Source organism: Clupea harengus, chromosome 6, assembly GCF_900700415.2.
Source record: "Clupea harengus chromosome 6, Ch_v2.0.2, whole genome shotgun sequence".
NCBI classification, from domain to species: domain Eukaryota; kingdom Metazoa; phylum Chordata; class Actinopteri; order Clupeiformes; family Clupeidae; genus Clupea; species Clupea harengus.
The window spans coordinates 25,606,125-25,627,593 of record NC_045157.1 but is presented as its reverse complement, the minus strand read 5'-3'; the positions used below and the strand labels follow the sequence as shown (position 1 = coordinate 25,627,593).

At 41.8% G+C, this 21,469-nt stretch overlaps 1 protein-coding gene across 12 annotated transcripts in view; it reads left to right on the top strand.

The window, feature by feature from the left end:
* dgkza (diacylglycerol kinase, zeta a) overlaps window positions 1-21,469 on the top strand; it is a 123,662-nt gene that overhangs the window by 46,768 nt on the left and 55,425 nt on the right. For 3 of the 12 annotated variants that reach the window (XM_031569551.2, XM_031569554.2, XM_031569552.2), the window contains exons 2-5: window positions 19,233-19,341; window positions 19,662-19,757; window positions 20,567-20,644; window positions 20,771-20,830. In XM_031569551.2, coding sequence (XP_031425411.1) covers window positions 19,233-19,341; window positions 19,662-19,757; window positions 20,567-20,644; window positions 20,771-20,830 — 343 coding nt within the window. Of the gene's footprint in view, window positions 1-3,914; window positions 4,747-16,447; window positions 17,463-19,232; window positions 19,342-19,661; window positions 19,758-20,566; window positions 20,645-20,770; window positions 20,831-21,469 lie in introns of those variants that run through there. The other 9 variants (XM_031569553.2, XM_031569556.2, XM_031569550.2 and 6 more) reach the window with 8 other exon arrangements.

The following is a 21,469-nucleotide window of genomic DNA, read 5'->3' as shown; positions in this document are numbered from 1 at the left end:
TCGTACCACTCTGAGTTGGGCAAGGACAAATTACATGATGACGATTTACAATCACAAGGAGATTCAATTAGTATTAGGTTCATGTTGTAAGGTTGCCATACCAAGCTCCATGGCAACCAGCAAGTGTACCTGTATGGGTCTTTGCCAATAACCCGCTGAAGTAAGTCCAGCTGGGTTACTGTGTGCTATTGTTAGTCCTCAAGTGTCTGTGCTCACTTTGATCCCAATCACACATCCAGTCTTAACAAAAGCGGCCCTCTGCCACCACAGCGCTCTGAGCACTGCTGCATTCCACTCAGCTCCAGAAAGCTGATACTCTGGCATCAGCTTGATCTGTTAAGCAGTTTTAAATTCCCACCAATTAATTGAAAATGCTACGATAAATAATAGGTAAAAGATGTGTGTGGTTTGAAGTGGAAACCAGAAGGCCAGACAGAGGACCTGAGCTCCTGAATGAGCACTCAGGTTTCGTCTGTACATTTGAAAATATGCCTACCATAGTTGAATTCGGCCAGGAGGCCCAGATCTAGATGACAACAGAACTGTCATGGGGAGAGCACTGTACGTGGCAGTGAACTGGCTCATTATCAGTCACTCAGTCCACAGTTTAGATTATTTTCAGTTGCCTGTAAAAAAAAAAAAGTGCCTCATAGGCTGTCTTACATCCATTTGTATGCAGTGTGCGAAGCCTTTCACAAAGATAATGGCATTGTCATACCAACTGTTAGATTTGCTCATTACCTTTACTTTATCATTTCCTCTTGGGAGATGTGTACATTTTGTCAAGACATTGTCCGTTGTTTGTCACGTGTTTGTATAAACTTGGTTCAGAGAGAAAGCAGTCTCATTAGAGAAGTGCTGTAATTCCTTTTCAGCTACAAGAAAAAGCATGTGAGCCCTTGACTGCTTTTATTCTAATATTATTGTTTATTTAAGTAGTAACATAGTCATTTGTCAAAAGTTAAGCCATATTGCTTGTGTACACTGGTATTTGAGGCAGTGTCATCAGGTGGTGTCACTAGTTTTTAAGAACTCACTGTAATTGTTAGCGCACTTCCTCATATGTTCATGTTCGTTACTCTAGCTTGTGCTGTTCCTTACAGTCCTAATCCTACACACCTGACATTAGTCATCCAAACACTTCCTGTTCTCTTTCCTGGTACTAAATACACTCTTCATATTTCCTCTCCCACACTCGAAAAAATATTGTCTCCCTAGGTTTAGGGAAATTTCATTTATGTTACACATATTAGTACAGAAAGTAAAATATATTTACCATTAATTATTATTTGTTGTGTGGGAAATGATATAATCAAGGACTTGCAAGGGACAACGGGTGGACCTTTGAGTTGAATGAAGTTGAAGAGCATATTGGCCCAGAATCTTGACGCTAACACATGGTTAAATATGGACAACCTATAGACCTCACCTCGCTGCCCTTCTTTTCTCTCTCTCTACCACTGTCATAACACAGTGCTATCTGTACCACACAGTGCTCTCTCTACCACTGTCATAACACAGTGCTATCTGTACCACACAGTGCTCTCTCTACCACTGTCATAACACAGTGCTATCTGTACCACACAGTGCTCTCTCTACCACTGTCATAACACAGTGCTATCTGTACCACACAGTGCTCTCTCTACCACTGTCATAACACAGTGCTATCTGTACCACACAGTGCTCTCTCTACCACTGTCATAACACAGTGCTATCTGTACCACACAGTGCTCTCTCTACCACTGTCATAACACAGTGCTATCTGTACCACACAGTGCTCTCTCTACCACTGTCATAACACAGTGCTATTTTTCTCTCCCCAGTTGTGCAGCTCTGTTAGTCTTCACAACCCTGGGCCAACGCTGTCACAACAGCCTCATAATCTGGCACCCACTGGTGGAGAGAGGCTGGAAGCCTTCTCACAGTGGTGCTCCTTAGAGGGTATGGAGGCTGAGGGACAACACCATGGGTTGGGACTACTCTCTCTACGTCACACTGCACATTGGCCTGATCATTTACATAGCTTGCCTGTCTGGTGACTGGAGACGGGGGACAGACATGATTGTCATGCCAGGAGGGACATGCAACGGCTATCAACACCCTCTCCTTTCTGTTATGGTGACAAGCGGAGGGCGAAGATTGGCAAGTGTAGGGAGCACAGGTGGCGTAACTGCCAAGGAGATGAAACCCCCCCCATTGCCACCGGCAAGGGAAGTGGTGGGGGCCTAGTGGTAAGGGGAGATGTGTGTGTGTGTGTGTGTGTGTGTGGGTGTCAGGGAGCTTTCGTGTACAAACCTTAAGCTGACCCCTCTCAATTCATTACATTCACCGATGCTTAACGCCCACCTTCAAAAAAAGCAATTTTTCTGTAGGTTTGTTTTTCCTGTTGACTCACAGGCATACCAAATATCTCGCTTACTTGCTGCATCTCAGTCAATCTGAGACCCAAAGCCCCATATCTCCTAGCCTCGAGGCGTACTAAGTGTGACTCACACAATCTCTTACCCCTGCCTGCTCCCTTCCTCAAGATGTGACCTAAAAAAAATCTCTCTTATTTGCCTGTCATATGTGCCTGTATTTAAGTCTTTGAAATTATGAAAGGCTGGTTTACAGACCTCTCACCCCAGGGGATGCTTAAAGTGGCTGTAATTGACAAGCTATGAAGGCTATTTCCATATTTTGGACATGATTTTAAATGAAGGCTTGAAGTGTCCATCATGCACAGGCTTAACAGTAGTTTTCTGTAGCACCAAATCATAGCTCAGGTTTTTCCACAACCCACACAGACAGACACACACAAACACAAAACACACACAAACACACACAAACACACACAAACACACACAAACACACACAAACACACACAAACACACAGTCTAGTGAGTGCATACAAACACAGTTTCATTTTCCGGTAACCAAGGTGTTTCAAACCAAACCTTCTGCTGACTTCTGTGATGTGAAGTGGTTGCTGTCAGTTTTGTTGGTCGGATTGTATGCATGCAGTGCTCATTTTTTTTTTAAACTAGCAGTAACATATGAAGCACTAGGGGTAATTTACGTCTTTTGTAAAACGTTATAAAAAGTGCAACAAAGCAAGCCTATTCTTGAGCCTATTCTTACACAAGGCCCTTATTGTGCATGTAATGCCTCAGCACGTTTCACATCACTTGTTGATGTGACTTGTGGTTTTTTGGCCCCTTCATCTCTTTCCTACAGCATTGGTTCTTCTGCGCCATGTCAATGCAGCCCCCATGTAGATATAGTGTGGTTGGCCCACACCGTCGGTGGCTTGTGAGTACGTCTGTAACTGTCTGAGTGACTCATCTCGCCTGTCGGATGCAGGCGGGCCTCGTGCCAGGCCAAAGTTGCAGAGCAGTGTGTCACTGTCACCCACACTGCTGCCGAGACAGCAGGCTGTGGGTTTGTTTGAGAAGGGAGGGTTTAGGGTGTCAAGTCAGACATCAGGGGCATGGGGATGCCATAGTGGCCGAGAGGGCTTATCTATATTAGCAGTGTCCTGGCACTCTTCCCCCACACAGGCTCAGTGGCAGGGCCAGGGTAGGAGTGACGATGCGCCCAAAGCCAGATAAGACATCCTCAAATCGTGTTTGTGTTTATTGGTGTTTGTATCCGTGTGCAGAATAAATATCCCCCCAGACGTTCCAATACATGAAATGATGATTTAATCCATACATTTTATGTGGGCATATATTCAAATTCACAATGTATTCTATCAGTCAATAGGATGTTTTATCATAGTAGCATTCTTAGAGTATTTCACAACTAGTCTATATATATATATATATATATATATACACACACACACACACACACACACACACACACACACACACACACACACACACACACACACACACACACACACACAGTATATAGCTACTATAATACACTGTCTCTCCATATTCTGTCATTTCTGCCTCAGGTCCACTAATACTCTTTCTCATTCTACTGTGCCCTCTGAGGATGTGGCTTCTGCTGTGGGCTCCTCCATACTCCCTTTACCCTTTGACCCTCGCCATCTCTATGGGGAGGTTATGCACAGTGTGTTAATCCACCCAGCCGTTCCACTGTGTGGGTGCATGCTCATGTTTGCATGCGTGTGTGTGGCAAAACATGAAATGGCACTGGCTTAACCTTGCTTGTGGGCTAGCCATGATGGTTAGGGACACATCAGCCTCTGGTCTCTGAGAAACATCTAAGTATCTTTGTTCATCTCAGTTCAACTGAAAGCCGTTTTTAAACCATTTGCTTCAGAGATTTCAAAGATTCCATGCCATCAGGTTGATCACCAAATATTTTAAGTACATTATCTTTGACAATTTTAGAAAAGACATAGACCAGACATGAAAGAGAAAAAAGACAATTGCCATGCAGCTGCATGTGAACAGTCTGCACTGAATGGAGGAAGCGTGCTCCATTACTGGGTTTATTTTAATGCTTACACCCCGCCCCCTCCCTTGCTTTCTTTAGCTCTCTCTCCTTTGCTCCCTCTCTCTCTTTTTCTCATGCACACTGTTGCTCTGTCGCTCTTTTCCCCCTCCCCTCCAGACACTCCTACTTCAGCCACGGCTGACTGACTGTGGCAGTTCCAAACCTAGCCTAACTGTAGCTACAGTCGTTTTCATCTCTCTCTCTCTCTCTCTCTCTCATCACATGAAGTGAACATTACACTATTTAGCACAGATTAGCACAGACTCTGGATTACTCTTCTTTGCCTTCTGCCAGGTTGTATAAAATCTTCATAATTCTTTATTGTAGACTATCACTGTTGAATTCTTTATGTGCATTAGTCTCATGGCAGGGCGCAGTGCTGTCTCTCTTGGTCTCTGGACACAGGGTAGAGGGCTGAGATGTTGATGCATGCATGTGAGCAACTTCACACTTATCTGTGAGATCGTACAATGACCCAGCAATGTGCTCATGAACTAAATTTGAGTTTGCACTGTTCCGTCTCAGTACTGCTACTTCTAAGTACTGACTTATCTCTCCTGCTCCTGCTGCTCTTCAACATTTGTTTTGAAACATAACGTTCACAAAGTTTGGTTTGATTCCAGCGGTGGACCTTGTGCACATCCTCCTCGCCCTTCTGCTCTAAACAGAAAGTGCTGACTTTCCTGCAGGGATAGTTTGTGTAAAACGTGTATCACATTAGATGGATTATCTAATGTGTAGCAAATGTCAGACGTTCTCCCATCTAAGGGATTGGGGAAAGACATTTGTAAGACCGTGGCTCTGCATTGTACAGTACTGGGATTATTACACCCAAGAGAGCTGTGACGTTACTGTATCTCTATTTACTGTCTGTGTACAAGAACACCCCCAAGATCACATACAAAATATAGAGAGGAAGTAGGGAAGATAGACAGTATCTTGACATCCTCTGGTCATATAATGTGTACCGCTCTGTCCTGTTACACCATAAAAATATATAACGTTGTAGTTCATAACTGATAGACATTTCATTGCCATTGATAATGTCTCGTATGATGTTTTGAAACCTGATCCTCATGTGCTGGTTGAAAGCAAAACATTTACAAAGCAGATTCTGAGAGCTATCTTAGTCGTTTGCTGCCTTTGTTGACAGTTTGAGTTAGGGGTTCCACAAACAAACTGTGCTTTAATCATGCTGTTGGACAAAGGTGGACAAGGACAAGGTGTATATTTATAGCACAGCAGATTTTGACTCCAGTCACACAAGTCAATGTTGGCTTTCCACTGCACTCTTTTTTTTTTTTTTCTCCCAGGGAAGGAACTTCATCCTAGACCCCTATTTTAGAAACTCGCCATGCTACTCAACCTCTGCCATCCTTACAATTACAGTGTTAACTGGGCTATGTGATATCAGTTGTTTCTAATGTACTTCGGTGTGTACATATTTTATGTACATATTTATTTTCATGGACTTTTGTCAAGTTGTGTGGGGTTCCCCGAAGGAAAGCCAGTCGTTCCGTTGGCAGAATCCAATAGCTTTTGGGAATATGTAGGCACAGGTGCAGATTTTGGACAATAAAGCTTTTCTTAGTCTTCAGCAAAGTTTGTAAATGTTATTTCATATGTTACGTTTTTAAATTGGACAGGTAGTAGCATACAAAATATTAAGAGCCTTATATCTAATAAGGCAACAGGAATGATGCATCCCCAATGTCCCCAGGTTGGCATCAGATGCTGATTGTAGAGTTGGCAACCTTAGACACCCAACCTTAGACACTCTAGTGTGCTAAAAATGGTTCTGTGTCTATCTAGCTAGCCTGTTAAGTAGCAGTAGCACCTAGGACCGAAATGTCACATGCAAAAGTTACAGAAGTTACTTTCCTTATTTAAATTCATGAACAGAGCCTTAAGAATTGACCAAACTGACCAGTTGTGGTAGCAGGAGAAGTGGAAGACTGTCTACTCTATTGTTTGCTATGACTCAGCAGTGGAACCACTAGCATAAGGTGCCGGTCACACTGGACATCACAAAGTGCCAGCAGCAAAGCGTGATGCAATGCTCAATGCGCCAATGCCCACCTGTTAGGTTCTAAATAGGGTGGGACATCTGGAGTGGTGGGAATCACAGAAGAAGAAATTGATCATCACTTAGCAACCACTGTGTCTGAGTCATCCCATTATGGTGGGACCATTGCATTAATGCTTTGCCACTTCTGCTTACACTTAGTTATTTCTGGTGTGATTGCCCACTAAGAGCGGGGTACGAGCAAGTAGCACCAATCTATAAGACATGAGCCCACAAACAGACAGTCATTTAATTGTGGGACCTGCGTCTTTGTCAACCAATGTGTTCATGCATTTCATATATATATATATATATATATATATATATATATATAGTATAGTACATTTCATTCTATATATTTTTTTTTTTTATAAAAAAACTGTTTTCCTACTTTTCCTAAAATATAGAATGCATTTAAAGGGGCTATATGTAAGCCTGACTACCTGTTGGCTGAAGCAGATTGGGGGCACTGTATTACTATGTTTGTACATGTGTTTGCTGAAAATGGATTGAAGCTCCGCAGTTCAAAAATGTGATTTTCTCTTGGATTCCAATTCTCCACGAAGTAACAAACACTTTAACATTAATGTCATTATTTCAGCCTTTGAAATGGGATTTTAGCGATTAAAATAACCATTCCTGACTGTGTGGGCTTATGCCTTGCTGTTTTTGCTACAGTGACTCTCTAGTGCCTCTTGAAATACAACGTTGTATTAGGCGAGAGGACATGCCAGGGTTAGCTGATTAGCATGCTAACTTTTGTTGATATCTGGAAATCGTGCATAGGCGTATTTTGTATTCTGTTGCTATTTCTAGTTAATTCATTCTAAAATCCTACACACATAGCACCTTTAAGGATAAAACAAATGAAGGGAGCCTATAGAAATATTTAACAGTGTTTTCTTCACTAAGGGAATTTGAAAATGCCAGCGCATGCGGACAAAAAGGACATGCTTTAGAAAGAGCGGTAAAAGGCATTAAGTGGGCAGAGACCAAGCTGAAGTTAAACAGTGAAAGTTTAAAGCCTACCAATAGCATTGTCGAACAATCCCTTTAAACTGAATGCATCAGACATGATTACAATGTAAGAAGATATCAATATCATTGTGAGTTCTGGACAGTGTTCACCATGAGCCCTTTTATAAGGGATAACTTGTAGCTTTTCAAACCTGTTCAAATGCCCCAGCCACATCCCTTTGAACCTGCCCAGCCGGAATAGACCATTTTCCCTTGAGTTTTTGCACCCAAACTAAGGCCTTAAAGCAAAACTATGCAACAATTTGACACTTTTTATAGGTATGTTTTTATAGGCAACTGGTTTTGGTACCATCCTCAAATTCATTTTGATAGCATATGGTCATGTGAAGGATAGATAAACACCTGTGTCTTTCCCACTAGCCATCCAGGATATGCACTATGTAGTTCTGTGTTCCGGGCTGGAACACCTGGCAAAAATGGAAGAAAAGCTTCCACAGCATGGCATTTCAAGCTATACTGCCAGTTTGTGTGTTGGCAAGCTTCTATCTGGCAAGGTTTAGCTTGCTAGTTTTGGAACAGAACTACTTATTGCTGCTTTAAAGGTGTTGTTTATTGCCTTTTTTTGTTGATATCCTTACTTTTGCACATCCACAAAAGGGTCTGTATAGAGTCAGATAGGACATGAAGCAGCACTGCATATGACTCTATGTGAGGTCTGTTAATTAAAACAGGCCTCACATGGGAGATGGACGTGCTCCCTGTAATTTACTGGCAGTGGGACATACAAGCCCCGAACAACAGGGCAGTGATCCAGAACAAGTAATCAACGTCCTTAACCCTGACTGGTTGCATTGGAAAAATCTGCTCTGAGCCACTGATCCCTGTTCAGTGTCCAAACACATCACTGCATAGTCAGAAGGAATTTTCAAGTTTGGAAGCTGTTTCTAGAAAAGAAAACAGTAGACCTAGTCAGCCAGTGTTTGATGTTGGTGAAATAAACTCTGAACGTATTAAAGCTTATAAGGTTAGTGCACACAAGGCAGATACATGCACGTTTAATGGAGTTGGTGACCACAGGGTAGTAGATGTTTGGAATGAAAAGAAAGTAAGGGACATTTCTTGGAATTATGCTGTATTTAGGTGGCTGTTCCTCAGGGTTCATTTATGCAGAGCCACAATCTACTGCCTCTGTCCTCAGCCAGATTGCATATTCAGAGATCACTCAAAAGCTTTTGCAACACCTCCATGCAAATCACACTCCGATGGTTCCCTCGTGGTTTCACCTCTCAGTAAGGAGATTTGGGGTCAGAGCAAAGCCCCATGGCTGTGCCATCACACCTACTTAAGATCCTACTTAAGTGCTCAGCCTGACCTTTATTTTGATGCCAGTGAGAGCAAGAGTTTACTTTTAGTGACTGTTTGTATCCTCATGTGACTGAAGTGTTTACAGAACAGAAATGCAACATTTGATATCAAACACATCCCATTGTCTGTCACCATGTGGGAGGAACAAGTATAGTTTATTTAATTTCCAGGGTCTGCTGTTCACTTAACATGTAAATATTTACTTGACTTGTAATAAATGCTTTTTTCCACTCTCAGAATCCATCCTAGAAACAGTAATATATCCTGTTGTACCCATAGGAGTAACAAGGAGTGACACTAACTATTATTAATATACAGCACAAATTCATTTTCGATATACTGTAAAGGCAGTACTCTGCCAAAAGAGTTACATTTTTGTATTTGCATTATGCAAGATGTCTGGCTCACAGCTGAGTGCCTTCATTTGCAGTTGCATTAAAAAAAAACCTGCTGTGATCACAGTTTCTCAGTTTGCCTTTTTAGCAGCAGTCCATACATGTATAATTTATACTCACCCAGTGAGTTTATTTCCTCCTCTGTCTCTACCAAATTATCTCTGTTTCTCCAATTATGTCCAAACTCCCATATGTTTTTTACCACCTTAAACACAGTGTTCATCAAAAATGTTTTACACAATCTTTTAACGGTCCTTAACATTTAGATTGTCTAACGTGACACACTTCGGTTCAAGTTCACGCACCAGAGTTGATTTACTGAGTTCTCCATTCCCATGCTCTGAGAAATCACCCCATGGGAGACAAGATGCAACATAGACTTACCAGTTTGAACTCTCTGTGGGGATGGAGGTCATATTAGACTGTGACCCTGCCGGGCTAACTGGATGTCGTATGTCACCACTGGTTTAGCGGATAGTAATGCATCATCTGCTGAGTGCACTAGCTTTGAGCTTGTGACCAGCAATACCATGTATTCATATTCCTTAGATCTTACTTCAACTTTTTTGTGTTAATTATTACATTCTTATATATACAAATTATTATATATATATATATATATATATAAATTAAAAAAACAACATGCTGTAAACTGAACTGAACAGAAATGTCCTTTTAAGAATGGACTTGAAAAAAATGACCATGTTAAACAACAAAATAGCTCAAATAGACCTCATCACACGATTACAGCCACCGTTATGGCTACCTGCAGGCAACTCTTCCACAAGGGGAATTCTTTCTTCAAAGTCTTGTTTCCTGACTGGCTGAGCTGTTATGGACTCTGGTCACCTCACATCGTGACTTCCGACAGCAAGGACTCGGTCATCAAGGTTAACCTCCTCCTGTTACCACGGTGATGACCTGCCAGGTGGGTTTCCTGGGTTTGAGGCAGTTAATATTTTTCATTCTCTGTGGAGCAGCATGGCACCACTTTGACTTTGATCCGTGACGAGCAGTGTAGTGAGGAGCCCAGAGGCAGCCACGGATGGCAAAGGAGATTGCCATAAACAGAACAGGCTTCTATAAATAGTGCATTGCCATGCTAGTCTCACATCAGACCCTCCTAATCTCCTTTAACCTCTGACTCCCATTTTAATAAATATGAGGTAGCTCAACCAAGTCACAGCCTTCAGTCAGTGCTGTGGTCCTCTCTTTTGTTGAAACCTGCTTTGGTGCCTCTGCAACAACAACTAAGCATTCTCTTTAAGTGTCTAAAAGTCCCTGTGCACTTAAGTGAAATGTAATTTACCCTTCACGCTTTGCCAAATATTTGAAGGACAATATCTGCCTCTGTTGCAGCCTTCCAACAGAATGTGTGTGGGTAAACATAGTCAGAAGAATTGTTTACATTTGAAACATCGAGTTGGGGAAGAGAGGATTCTTTCCAGTCCTTATGTCTACCATATTTTGTCACCTGTTTAGTCTTGTTTAACTTTGTGGAGGACCTGTGTTTTCAGAGAGAATCCCCTCTGACGTAACCGCAACCTATTACCGACCAAATGAGATGGAAATATCCCCATGTTTTTGCATTCCGACAAGGTACCACACAACATGACAAACAATGTTGGGTTTGTGAGATGTAGTGGTGTCCTGTTATTTAACATTTCAGCTACGTTGGTCCCTGGCAATTTGCATTTCATTATGCAATTGTAGTTTTGAAAGATGCCATTGCATTCTTGATGTCGTATGTGGTAGTAATATTTGGTTTGGTTAGAGCTAACTGTTTGGCATGTAGTTTTTGTTTAATTTAAAAACATCAAAGGGCGATATAATAATCACTTGTGTCAGTGCTGCAGTGCATTTTATACTATGCGCCAAAGTAAAAACGTGCCTAGGGCTCCAACACTGTCAGGGCCGGTCCTGCACAGACACCATGCAGAAAGTTGCCTCTACTAATCGAGTATGTAAGTGACAGTTGTCATTTTGTATGCTGCAGATATGTATTTTCGCAAGTTCCTGTTTGTAAAAAATAAATTAAAAAAATCCCTGAATGAACAGGGTTTTGGAAAATCAACAAAATACGTCTTTGGTAGTTAAATAACTGCTTGAGAGACCCTGCATTCAATTCTGTTTGATAAAACGCACATGTCTGTCGTCTCCGTATAGACTGTAGACACATTATATCTTCATAATATGTCTGTTGTTATCCCTCTGCTCACAGCGAAAAATAACTCGCTATACAGCAGGTCACTTAGCTGATGTGACAGCTGATGTGTTATTTTACAAGGGGAGCAGAAGCTAACCATAGTTCCCCAAAACACACCGATTCCCTGAGGCTTTCTTGGCCGCAACGTGTTGCATAGAATAAATCAGATGTTTCAGGTGCTAGAACTGTAACATTAAGTTTCATAACAGATAGCTACAAAAGACCAAGCGCTTTGGATTTAGGTTTTTTTCCTGGCGTCATTTCACTCACACCTTATTTTTGGAGATTTTGCAAACACCTGTTCATTTTTCCATAGAGATTTTTTCTTTGGTACCAGGAAGTGTAAAAATGCCAACACTAAAAATGACATGCTTCTGGCCAACATACACACTCTTAATAAAACAAGCAAATGAAGCATATTTGGCTACTGGTAGTTAACAAATCTATTTGAACTTTCTTTAATCCAATCAAATCAAATTGAGTATTTTTTGATAATGTTTCTCACAATTTTTCTGAGATATTACCCTAATTGGCTCAGTCACTGTTGATTTCATTTCCTTCAATTCTCATTATTGACAGGTTAACAATTGCCTTAACATTGCCAAATCTTGAGGGTTTTTAGACCAAAGTAAATGTAATGGACAGTTTATTATCTCGTCACAAAGAGTACTTTTTTTATAGACAATGACATTTGGAGTATGATACTCATCTACATTTTCAACTGCATATATAGGCCCATGTTACAGAAGTATGGTGAACATAGGCTAAATTGAAGTCATTAACAAAGCCAAATATTGGGAGTCATGTACTTGCTTCATTTTGTAATGAAATTAATGGGTAACTTAATGTTTCCTCCATACAAACATTTACTTGTGAAAGATGAAAAGCATGTGTTTGGCCCCATGAGAAATACATCTGCAGGACGATATTATGGTAATCCTACACAATGCTGTGTGTAGAGTTTTGGTTGTACTTAAGATGATGACTCAATCCTTTCTCTTTCATCAGAATTGTTTTTATTTTTGACAAAATAAAGTCACCTACAGTTGCCATATGGTATGCTAAATCTCCGGTGGTGTTTTTGGAGAAAGGAAAGTCTCCAAACACGCCACACAAGCACTTTAAGAAAAAATGATAGACAGTGCATATGGCAATTAGTACTTGGTTAAAGCACCTTTGGCAGCAATGACCGCCTCAAGTCCTTGATCCTACAAGATTGCCACACCATTCAATTGTAATGTTCTCCCATTCTTCTGGGCAGAATTGTTCAAGCTCAACCAGGTTGGACGAGGTGTGTCAGTGAACAGCCATTTTCAGGTCTCTCCAGAGATGCTCTATTGGGTTCAGGTCCGGACTCTGGCTGGGCCACTCCCAGTCTTTCACAGAGTTTTTCCAAAGCCACTCGTGTGTTTTCTTGGCGGTATGCTTTGGGTCATTGTCTTATTGAAATGTAAACCTTCGCCCCAGCCTGAGATACAAATCTCTTGACCTCATGGCTTTGGTTTTTACAAACACCATCAACTGAGACCTTATATAGACAGGAGTGTGTCTTTTATGTCTACTGACTTTAGTGAGGCACAGATGGACTTTAGTCAAGTTGTAGAAGCATGTCAAGGACTATTGATAGAAGTGGGCTGCACCACGCGTGTGAATACTTATGCAAATAGTTTATTTCAGTATTTTATTAATAAATTAACAAAACATTCCAAAAACCTGGAATATTGTTTGTAGATTGATAAGAAATAAACAAATTTAATCCATTTAAAGATGAGTCTGAAACCTAATAAAGTGTAGAATACTTGAAAGGGTCTGAAAACATTCTGTATGAATTAGTGGTTGCGTGTCTTTCATTATTAAAAATGTCTACCACAACAATGGGCTTTAGTCAGACTCACAGTATTGCTTCGGAGTCAATTATGTTGCTGTCCCTGTAACAACAAGCAAAACTAAGGCAAACTAGTCTAAGGACCTCCAGCATTTAGTGTGCTCTAGATGACATCAGTTCTGTGTGATTTGTATCTTGGTTGAAAATTTTGCTTTAGATGTCATAAATAACTGATATCTTAAAAATACCTATCACCTATTTTTTTGTCTAGCATGTCCTATTTTGTTTGTTCATGAAATTCAGACTGGGAATGAAGGTTTTTCATGTATCCTCTCACTATCCACCTTGCTCTCTCTCTCTCTATGTGTCTCATATGCTCTATGGCAGATTTTGGCCTTTCACTGGTATAGCTGGTATACAGAAATGATTTATGGAAACTAATGCACAGGTCTATGTGAAAAAGCAGCCTCTCATCTTTCACTATGATTATTCAAAGGTCTCGTCGTGCCTGTTCTCTCCTCCTGCTCGTGTTCCCTCACCTTCGTTTACTGCTTGCAGACCATATTTCATTATTTCTGCATTATGCTCAGAGCAGACTAAGTAATTATGAAGATCAAAGACACTTTTCACTGAAGTCCTTGAACTATGTGAGGGTGTGTGTGTGTGTCTGTGTCTGTGTGTGTGTGTTGGTGTGTGTGTGTGTGTGTGTGTTTGCATGTTGTTGGTTTATGGTGGGTGATGTCTTCTCTCCTGATGTGTATAACATATTCTTATGTGTGTAAGTGTTAACAGAGAGATTGGTACTTTCTCATGAAAGTGTTCATGTGTTTCCACAGCTGTAGTTGAAGCGAAACTTTGCAACCAGTGGTTATTACTCTTCAGTTTATTGCCAAATCACCAAAGTGTGTTTACAGTCATTCTTAACATGGTCTTTTTAATTAGATCAAATCATAATGGACGCTAGAAGTGTCATCTGTATTTGTATTTGGATATAAAACTGGAATTGGGCGTGGTTTATACAGGAAGTCACGTTAAATCGGGCAAATACTGTATTTTCAATCCTAATATTCATTGGCAATGCAATTGTACTTTCAAAGCATCAAATTGATTTAATATTGGCATATAATTAATTATGAAATACATTTCCACATGCTCATACTGTACTTTTCATCTCTCTCTCTCTTTATGAACTGTCTGTTGATAGCCTAGGCTTTCATATTCCTGCCTCTGCTTATTGTGTTTTTGCACAATTTGCAGACAACGTTAGTGAATATTGACTGAAATTAAAAGTAAAACATCTGGTTTTTTTTTTATTTCATTTCACAGTACGGATCCCTAAACCTTATTTTGATAGGTTGCAGGGGTCTGAAAGTAATCCAGCTGCCACACCAGCTGCTTTTGTCTAGCTAGGTCCCGTACATTACTCTTCCTCCTCGATGTCTAGCTAGGTCCCGTAATAGGTCCTTAATAGCCGGGAACGGTTAGCTCTCAGCTCGCTGCCTGCTGTTCACTTTTAAATGATGTGTAGTAAATTAAACGACTAGTTAGTGAAATCAATGTTCTATGTTGCAAACAGAATGGGCATATTTATCTTGTGGCCATCCACAATGATATGTGAATTGAAGAAACATTTGGCTGACGTGTCAATCATGAATCTGACTTTTATCTCTCCATAATAATGTTCAACTTTGGGTTGAAGAAACTGACTGTTTGTGCTTTTGCAAATAATTAATCTGGATTCGGGTACTTTCCTAATGGACTGTCCCATGACAGAGATGTCCTCATGTGTATGATTTACCAGATATTTCCATTTCCTTGCTATTCATCGGTGAACTTCTTCTATAGTCAAAGGCATGTTGACGGTTTTCTGTCAACTTTTAAAGCCTTTTCCTGTTCGGGCTAATTATGGCATGCTCCGTCTCTCTCTCTCTCTCTCTCTCTCTCTCTCTCTCTCTCTCTCTCTCTCTCTCTTTCTCTGTCTCTCTCTCTGTCTCTCTCTCTTTCTCTTTCTCTTGCCCTCATAATAGTATTCTATCTGACTTTGAAGGAGTTTGTGTAGAACTAAGGGGGGTGAGCAAGGCTTAATATTTTCAAATTGTTTCCCTGTAGGACACTTCATCTGTAGTTATATAACCAACCTTTCCCTGACTATGTCATTGTTATCCATTTCCTTTAATGTCTCATTGAAAAACCTTGTGTTTTTGGGGTGACTACATTTCTCAAGCAAACGGTGTCCAGACCACAAAGGAAGCAGTGTACAATCCTCAACTACAGTCTTTCCACATCAGTCACTTTTTCTGTATGTGGCTACTTTTAAAATCTTGTTCAGTGAACAGCCCCTCTTTTAATTAGTATTCAGAGTGAGCACCCTGCAGATGGAAGTAAACTTTGGCCTATGTGTTTGAAGAAGTACTTCTCTCAAAACTCAGTGGAAATAGCATAGTGTTTGTTTGTGGCTTATATGACCTTTCTGAGCTGAGCTGTTCAAATACCAGAGGTACTGTATCTGCAGATGGCATACAAGTGTAAGACTGGCAGACTCTTTTTCTAGAAAAGGTGGTTTAGAGCAGAGAACAATCCTAAAATATCCTGTCAGAATCTAATAAGTTCTAATTGCACATTGTATAATCATTTATTTAACTGTCCTTTAAAATTGGATACTTGAGAACGAGGTTACTTTTCAAGTCTACTTGATCTTATGTGGTCATTGAGAAGATTTCAGGTGTAAAGAAAATAGTCCCAGGCTTTGTGATGGATGCTGGACTGTGCAGACTATCATGTGTAGATACCGAGATAGTGGCAGCACTTTGTACTAGGACATGTACTTTACTAGGACACGTAGTCGACTGGTGGATAGCCTTACAGGGCTTGCGCTATTTTGTATGTTCACTTGCACGACTGCCAAGAGGATTCACTGTTTGTTTAGCTGTGTACTTCCATTCATGTGGTCTTTGCCGAGTGCTTTGACTGTTGCCTTAATCAGCATTGATTGTTAAAAGCTTCACATTTTTTGCCTTGTTCTGGTGAAGTGCCATTCATCCGTTATGGTGATTCACACCTTAGTGTTCATGAGATCAAAAGAGCAGCACTGCCCTCGTCAGTCCACAGTTAGACACCTTTTGATTGCTAAATTATGCTGACAGACATCTTTGCACCCACAGCCACCTGTGAAGTGAAGTGAAACCCAAATCAATCTGTCCACCCTGTGGCTGGCATCATGGACATGTTCTTCCGCCGGCACTTCCGCCGGAAGCTGGATCCATGCCGGTGTCGCCGGCCCAGTGTTGCCGTGCCCGCCAGCAAAGCCCGCCGGCGCTCAAGCGTGGGCTTGGCTAGCGCCGTTTTGACCCAGCGCCGTAGGTCGAGCGTGGGGCTCCCGGGACCCGTGGCTATACTGGGCCATCGCCGGCCCTCCACGCCTCAGGCCTCTGGCGGGAAGCCGCTGAGGAGGCCACACATGGGCCGCAGGCGCTCCAGCACCACCACCACCACCTGCCTCAGCCCGCGCTTCTCTGTGCGTCGCCGCCGCGCCGCTAAGCTGCGCACCATTGACACCCATCTGCTCGGGCCCTCCATGCTTCTGGCCAGCCTGGTGCAGATGAGCGAAGAGAAGGAAGACATTCAACCAGTGGATGAGGCGGAGACGGAGGAGGGGTGTGAGGATGATGATGATGCCTCTTCCGCCTCAGGCTTTGAATCTCAGAGTGATAGCAGCAGTGATTTTGAGGAAGGGGCAGAGACGTGCCTGGATGAGCAAACCGCAAACACCTCCTGGAAGGACTGGGAATTTCTGCAAGGCCTGGAGGCTACATCGGCAGAGGGCATCCAGCCACGGCCTTTAATTCGTGCACCTCGGTGCCTGCGCCGCAACTCGTCTCACCTGTTACCAGCTGATGCTGTGTACCACAGCAGGACATCATATGGTCTTTATGGACAGTACCGCCGGTCCAGTCAGGTCCATCGGGCCCCCCTCAGCCCTAACTCACCTGGACCCTGTCAGGGAAGGACAAGACTGGCATCTGGGCCCAGGAGCTCAATGTCTGGCCGGAGGGGCTCCGCGTGCCTCTACAGGAACTGTTCAGCATGCTGGAGGCTCTCTGGGCGCAGAGACTCCCTGGGCCACCTCCAGTGCCCATACTATGACCCCCGTGTGGAAACATGGAGTGGGTTCCTCTCGTATGTAGACCCTTGTGTTTATCCAGGTTGCAGGCAACCATCAGCAACTGCCATTATCTGTGCTACAAATTCAGTTCCTTAAATATTTTGTAGTTTGGAAACATTCAATATGGTTTGTACACACCATTTAGTTTTTATGTGTTGTCATGCAAACGTTAAGTTAAAGTACACATTCAGTAACAAACACAGGATGGAAATCTTACCCTGAAAGTGAGAGCAACAAGAGCAACAGTGGGCTATGACCGAAAAACCTATTCGTTAGTGAGACAGATTGTTAGTAGTTTATTTAAATTGCATTTTTAATTGAATAACTGTTCGATTTAATTCAATCCTTTAAAGATACAAAAAACGGACAAAGCGCAACTTGAGGACGACTGGAATCTGTTATCTCCATGTCATTTATTTTTGACCTAGTTTCTCAAGCTCAAGTTGCAAAGGTTCCAGATTGTCTTGTGGGTGGTATGCAACCAAAGACCTGTGAATTGATCACAGTCTTTTAGAGATTTAGACATAAAGACAGGTTGTAACTTGAGCCAGGGTGTGCAAATATTTTTGCACCAGGTTAAACTATAATTGTCTAGCGCACTAATTTCATAAAATCAGAGCACTTAACTGATTTTCTCTCTATCTTTCTTTCTCCCTTTCTGTCTTGCTCATTCTCACAAAACAAACTTTTCCCTGTAGTTTCCTTTCATTCTTTTCTTATCCTTTGTCCTATTTTAACTTTTCTTTCCCTGACTTCTTTGTCTTGCTCTCTTAGTCACTCTCTCTACATCCTTCTCCCCTGTTTCCTTGCTCAGTATATTCAGGTGATCTGCAGAGCTTAAAGGCGCTGTACTGCTTGGTGCTAGCTTTTTGAGTGAAGCGCTGTGAGTAGAATGACTCTAGTGACACTTATTACCCCTCACACACCTTAGGGCCAAGCCCAACTGTGGAATAAGGGATGGAGCTGCCTTCCTGAACTCATAAAACAATAAATTCAGAACCGATTAGAAGCTTTCACAACCAATTGGGAAGAGGTAGGAATCTGAGGATAGGGGATGAGCTGTGCCCAGTAGTGGTTTCTCCTTAATGGGCGGCTAATGTACAGTGTAGAATATTCTTTTCATTGTATCTCCTTTTTTTGTTGTCCCACCACTCCTTGATAAAAGGGTAGGATTGTTTAATGTAACAAACATCTCGTCTGTCTTGTCAGTGAAAGAGTAATGAATTTGCCTCCAACTTTTTTTTCCATTAGCAGCACATTTAGATCAAAGGGTTTTATGTGGATTTGGGCTCCATTTTGGTTGTCATTTGCTTTCGAGTAAAAGGTTCATTTTTGTACACAAGCCATTGCAACCGAAAATTGGCAGGCAGAACTAATGAATTGCTTTGGGTTTTTTCCCACAACCTTATGATTTATTTTTTTCAGAACCTTAATAATGCTTGGCTTGAGAAATAATCGCTTTAGAAACATATTGGTTGATTAACCATGAAAGTGGTCACTTGATGGCCCTAACATAGAAGTAGGAAAACACTGCACACCCAGTTTAATTAATTATGTTCTGAAATATGTTTTTCTTGTTTTATAAACTAAGGCATAATTGAGTAAACTACTGAATCAAACTGACATAAAAGAGGGACGATTTATGTTATTTTACTTTTACTTTCTTAACTTAACTGTAGAACTCAACTTTACTACATTACCGAATGCACATTTAGGTAGCTGTCATTCTTGAAACCTTGTTGTGAATTTATAACACAGATGTTTCCAATGTCTCTGTATCACAGGAAGGCCATTGCTAAATCGGGTCTGCAGCACCTGTCAGCCCAGCCCTGTGCCTCTGCCTTGGCCAAGTGTGAGTTGGACCGAGAGATCCGATCCAGTGTGGACTGGAGTGTAAGTAGTGGATGTCTCCAGTGACGCTGCCTGCCTGTGCTGCACTTCATTGGCCAGACTCTGTTATTGATTATGTGATTATAGGGTCAGTGTGTGTATATGTCTATGGTACTACATAAATATTATGTCTCAACAAAATAGTGATTTCTTTCAGGAAATGTTAATAAACAGTCCAATCCATAGCAATCCACCAGAATTGTCAGCATTAGATATGGGCTAGTAGAAGTTCAATGGTATAAGTATCAGAGACAGAGGCTATAGTGCACCTCTAGCTGCTCAGTGTGAATGGCTGGGCTCAGGTTGTCTGCTGTTCCCTATAGGAGACTGCTGTGTATGGAGAGCACATCTGGTTTGAGACCAATGTCTCTGGGGACTTCTGTTATGTTGGAGAGCAGCATTGCCTTGCCAAGACACTGGTGAGTGTACGTGTGTATTTGTGCGTATTCTGATGTCTGTGTCTATGGCACGTCTATGTGTGCACACATGCATGTCTATGTGTATGTGCCTTCATGTTTGTGTGTATGCTATGAATGAAATATCCTGGATATATTGTTTGCGTCACACAGAGAGAGATCTCCCCTAGGCCCAGGATCTTGGGCCGTTGCTAGACCAGTTCTCCCCAAAGGCATGGCTAGAGCTTCCATCTGTGGAGAAACAACAACAAAGCACAGCAGAAGGGTAGAGAGGAAGAGAGGAATAATAGAGGTGGGGAGAGTTAGGGATGGGGGGGGGCGGGGGGGGCTAAGAAAGGAAGATGGAATTACAGCAGAATAGGGAGGGAGAGCATAACAAGAGATCTGTTTGGGAAAATAAGGGAGTGGAAGAGAAGCTGAAGTGGGAACATAAATAAAAGTGGGAATGAAATAAAGGGTATACAAAAGAGGATGAAGATGTGCTGCAAGCAGAACTTCCCAAGATTCCCACAGTTTTCACACTTTCAAAAATAAATAGTTTGCTCTAGCTTTTGTGTTTGTTGACGTGTTTTGATTGTCATAAAGAAAAGTCTGCCATCTGCTGGAAGAAAATACACGAGGCGTGAGCACAGAAGGGTTCAGAATATGGTACATTCATTTTCAGAAAAATATGGAACAGCCTGAAGCCTGGAACCAATGACCCAACATTGTATCATGTACCTGCAGGCTATAAGCCCTTCAGCAAAACGGTGCTGCCAGAACAGATAGCTAGAATTATATTTTTATCCCTCTTCCTCTTTCTGTTCCCACAGCAAAAATCTGTCACGCGAAAAAAATGTGCGGCCTGCAAGATAGTGGTTCATACCATCTGCATCGAGCAGCTGGAGAAGGTAACTGTGCTGATTTTTTTTCTACCAGCTAGAAATCATACTGAAGGGACTGGAACCCAGAGGCAGAAAATGCACTGGTGTTCTGTTCCACCCAAGATCTGTCTCACCTTCCTGTTCCATCTTTAGTTGTCGCAAACAGAGGGCCAGTGGCTGGATAACCTGCCCCACAAAGACCAAGCTTTCCGAGTGAGACCTTCATCATAACACCGTGCCCTTCCCTATCCACAGTTCTAGCTGTTTATTTGGGATAAGAATCTGTGCTCTGATCGTAGGAGAGACCCCGGGGGAATTTTCTGGCTTGCCACTTGTCAGAGACTAAGCATGGAATATGAATGCATTTGGCCATGAATGTTTACATTTATGATGTGGGTTTTCTTTTAAATAAAGATCATCCAGCCTTGATTGATCCAGCCAGAACACATTTAGGCATGTTTAAAAGCAGTTTAAGTGCGTTTTGCAGCTGTTCCAAACGTACTATAGCATAAAATGTATATATACAAATGTACTATAGCATTGGGCTATTGTACTATAGCATTGTGCTTAACTGCCAGAGAATTTCCTGCGGGCTCCCTCATTCAGTTGCCTCTCTTCTCTTCTCATCTACTTTTTCAATGTTAATAGGCTTTGATCAGCACTTTGATCTCCAGCTGAATGTGTGGTAACCAGGGTTTGAATGAGGGCTTTGGCCTCTGGTTGTGGTGTTGCATCCAATCTATCTAAAATACTTACCTTTTGAAAACAGCAGGGACCGGTTTCATAAAATATGCATAGTATAAGTTATCTTAAGTGCAAGTGCTGGGAAAACAGGTGTACCTCTGCATATGG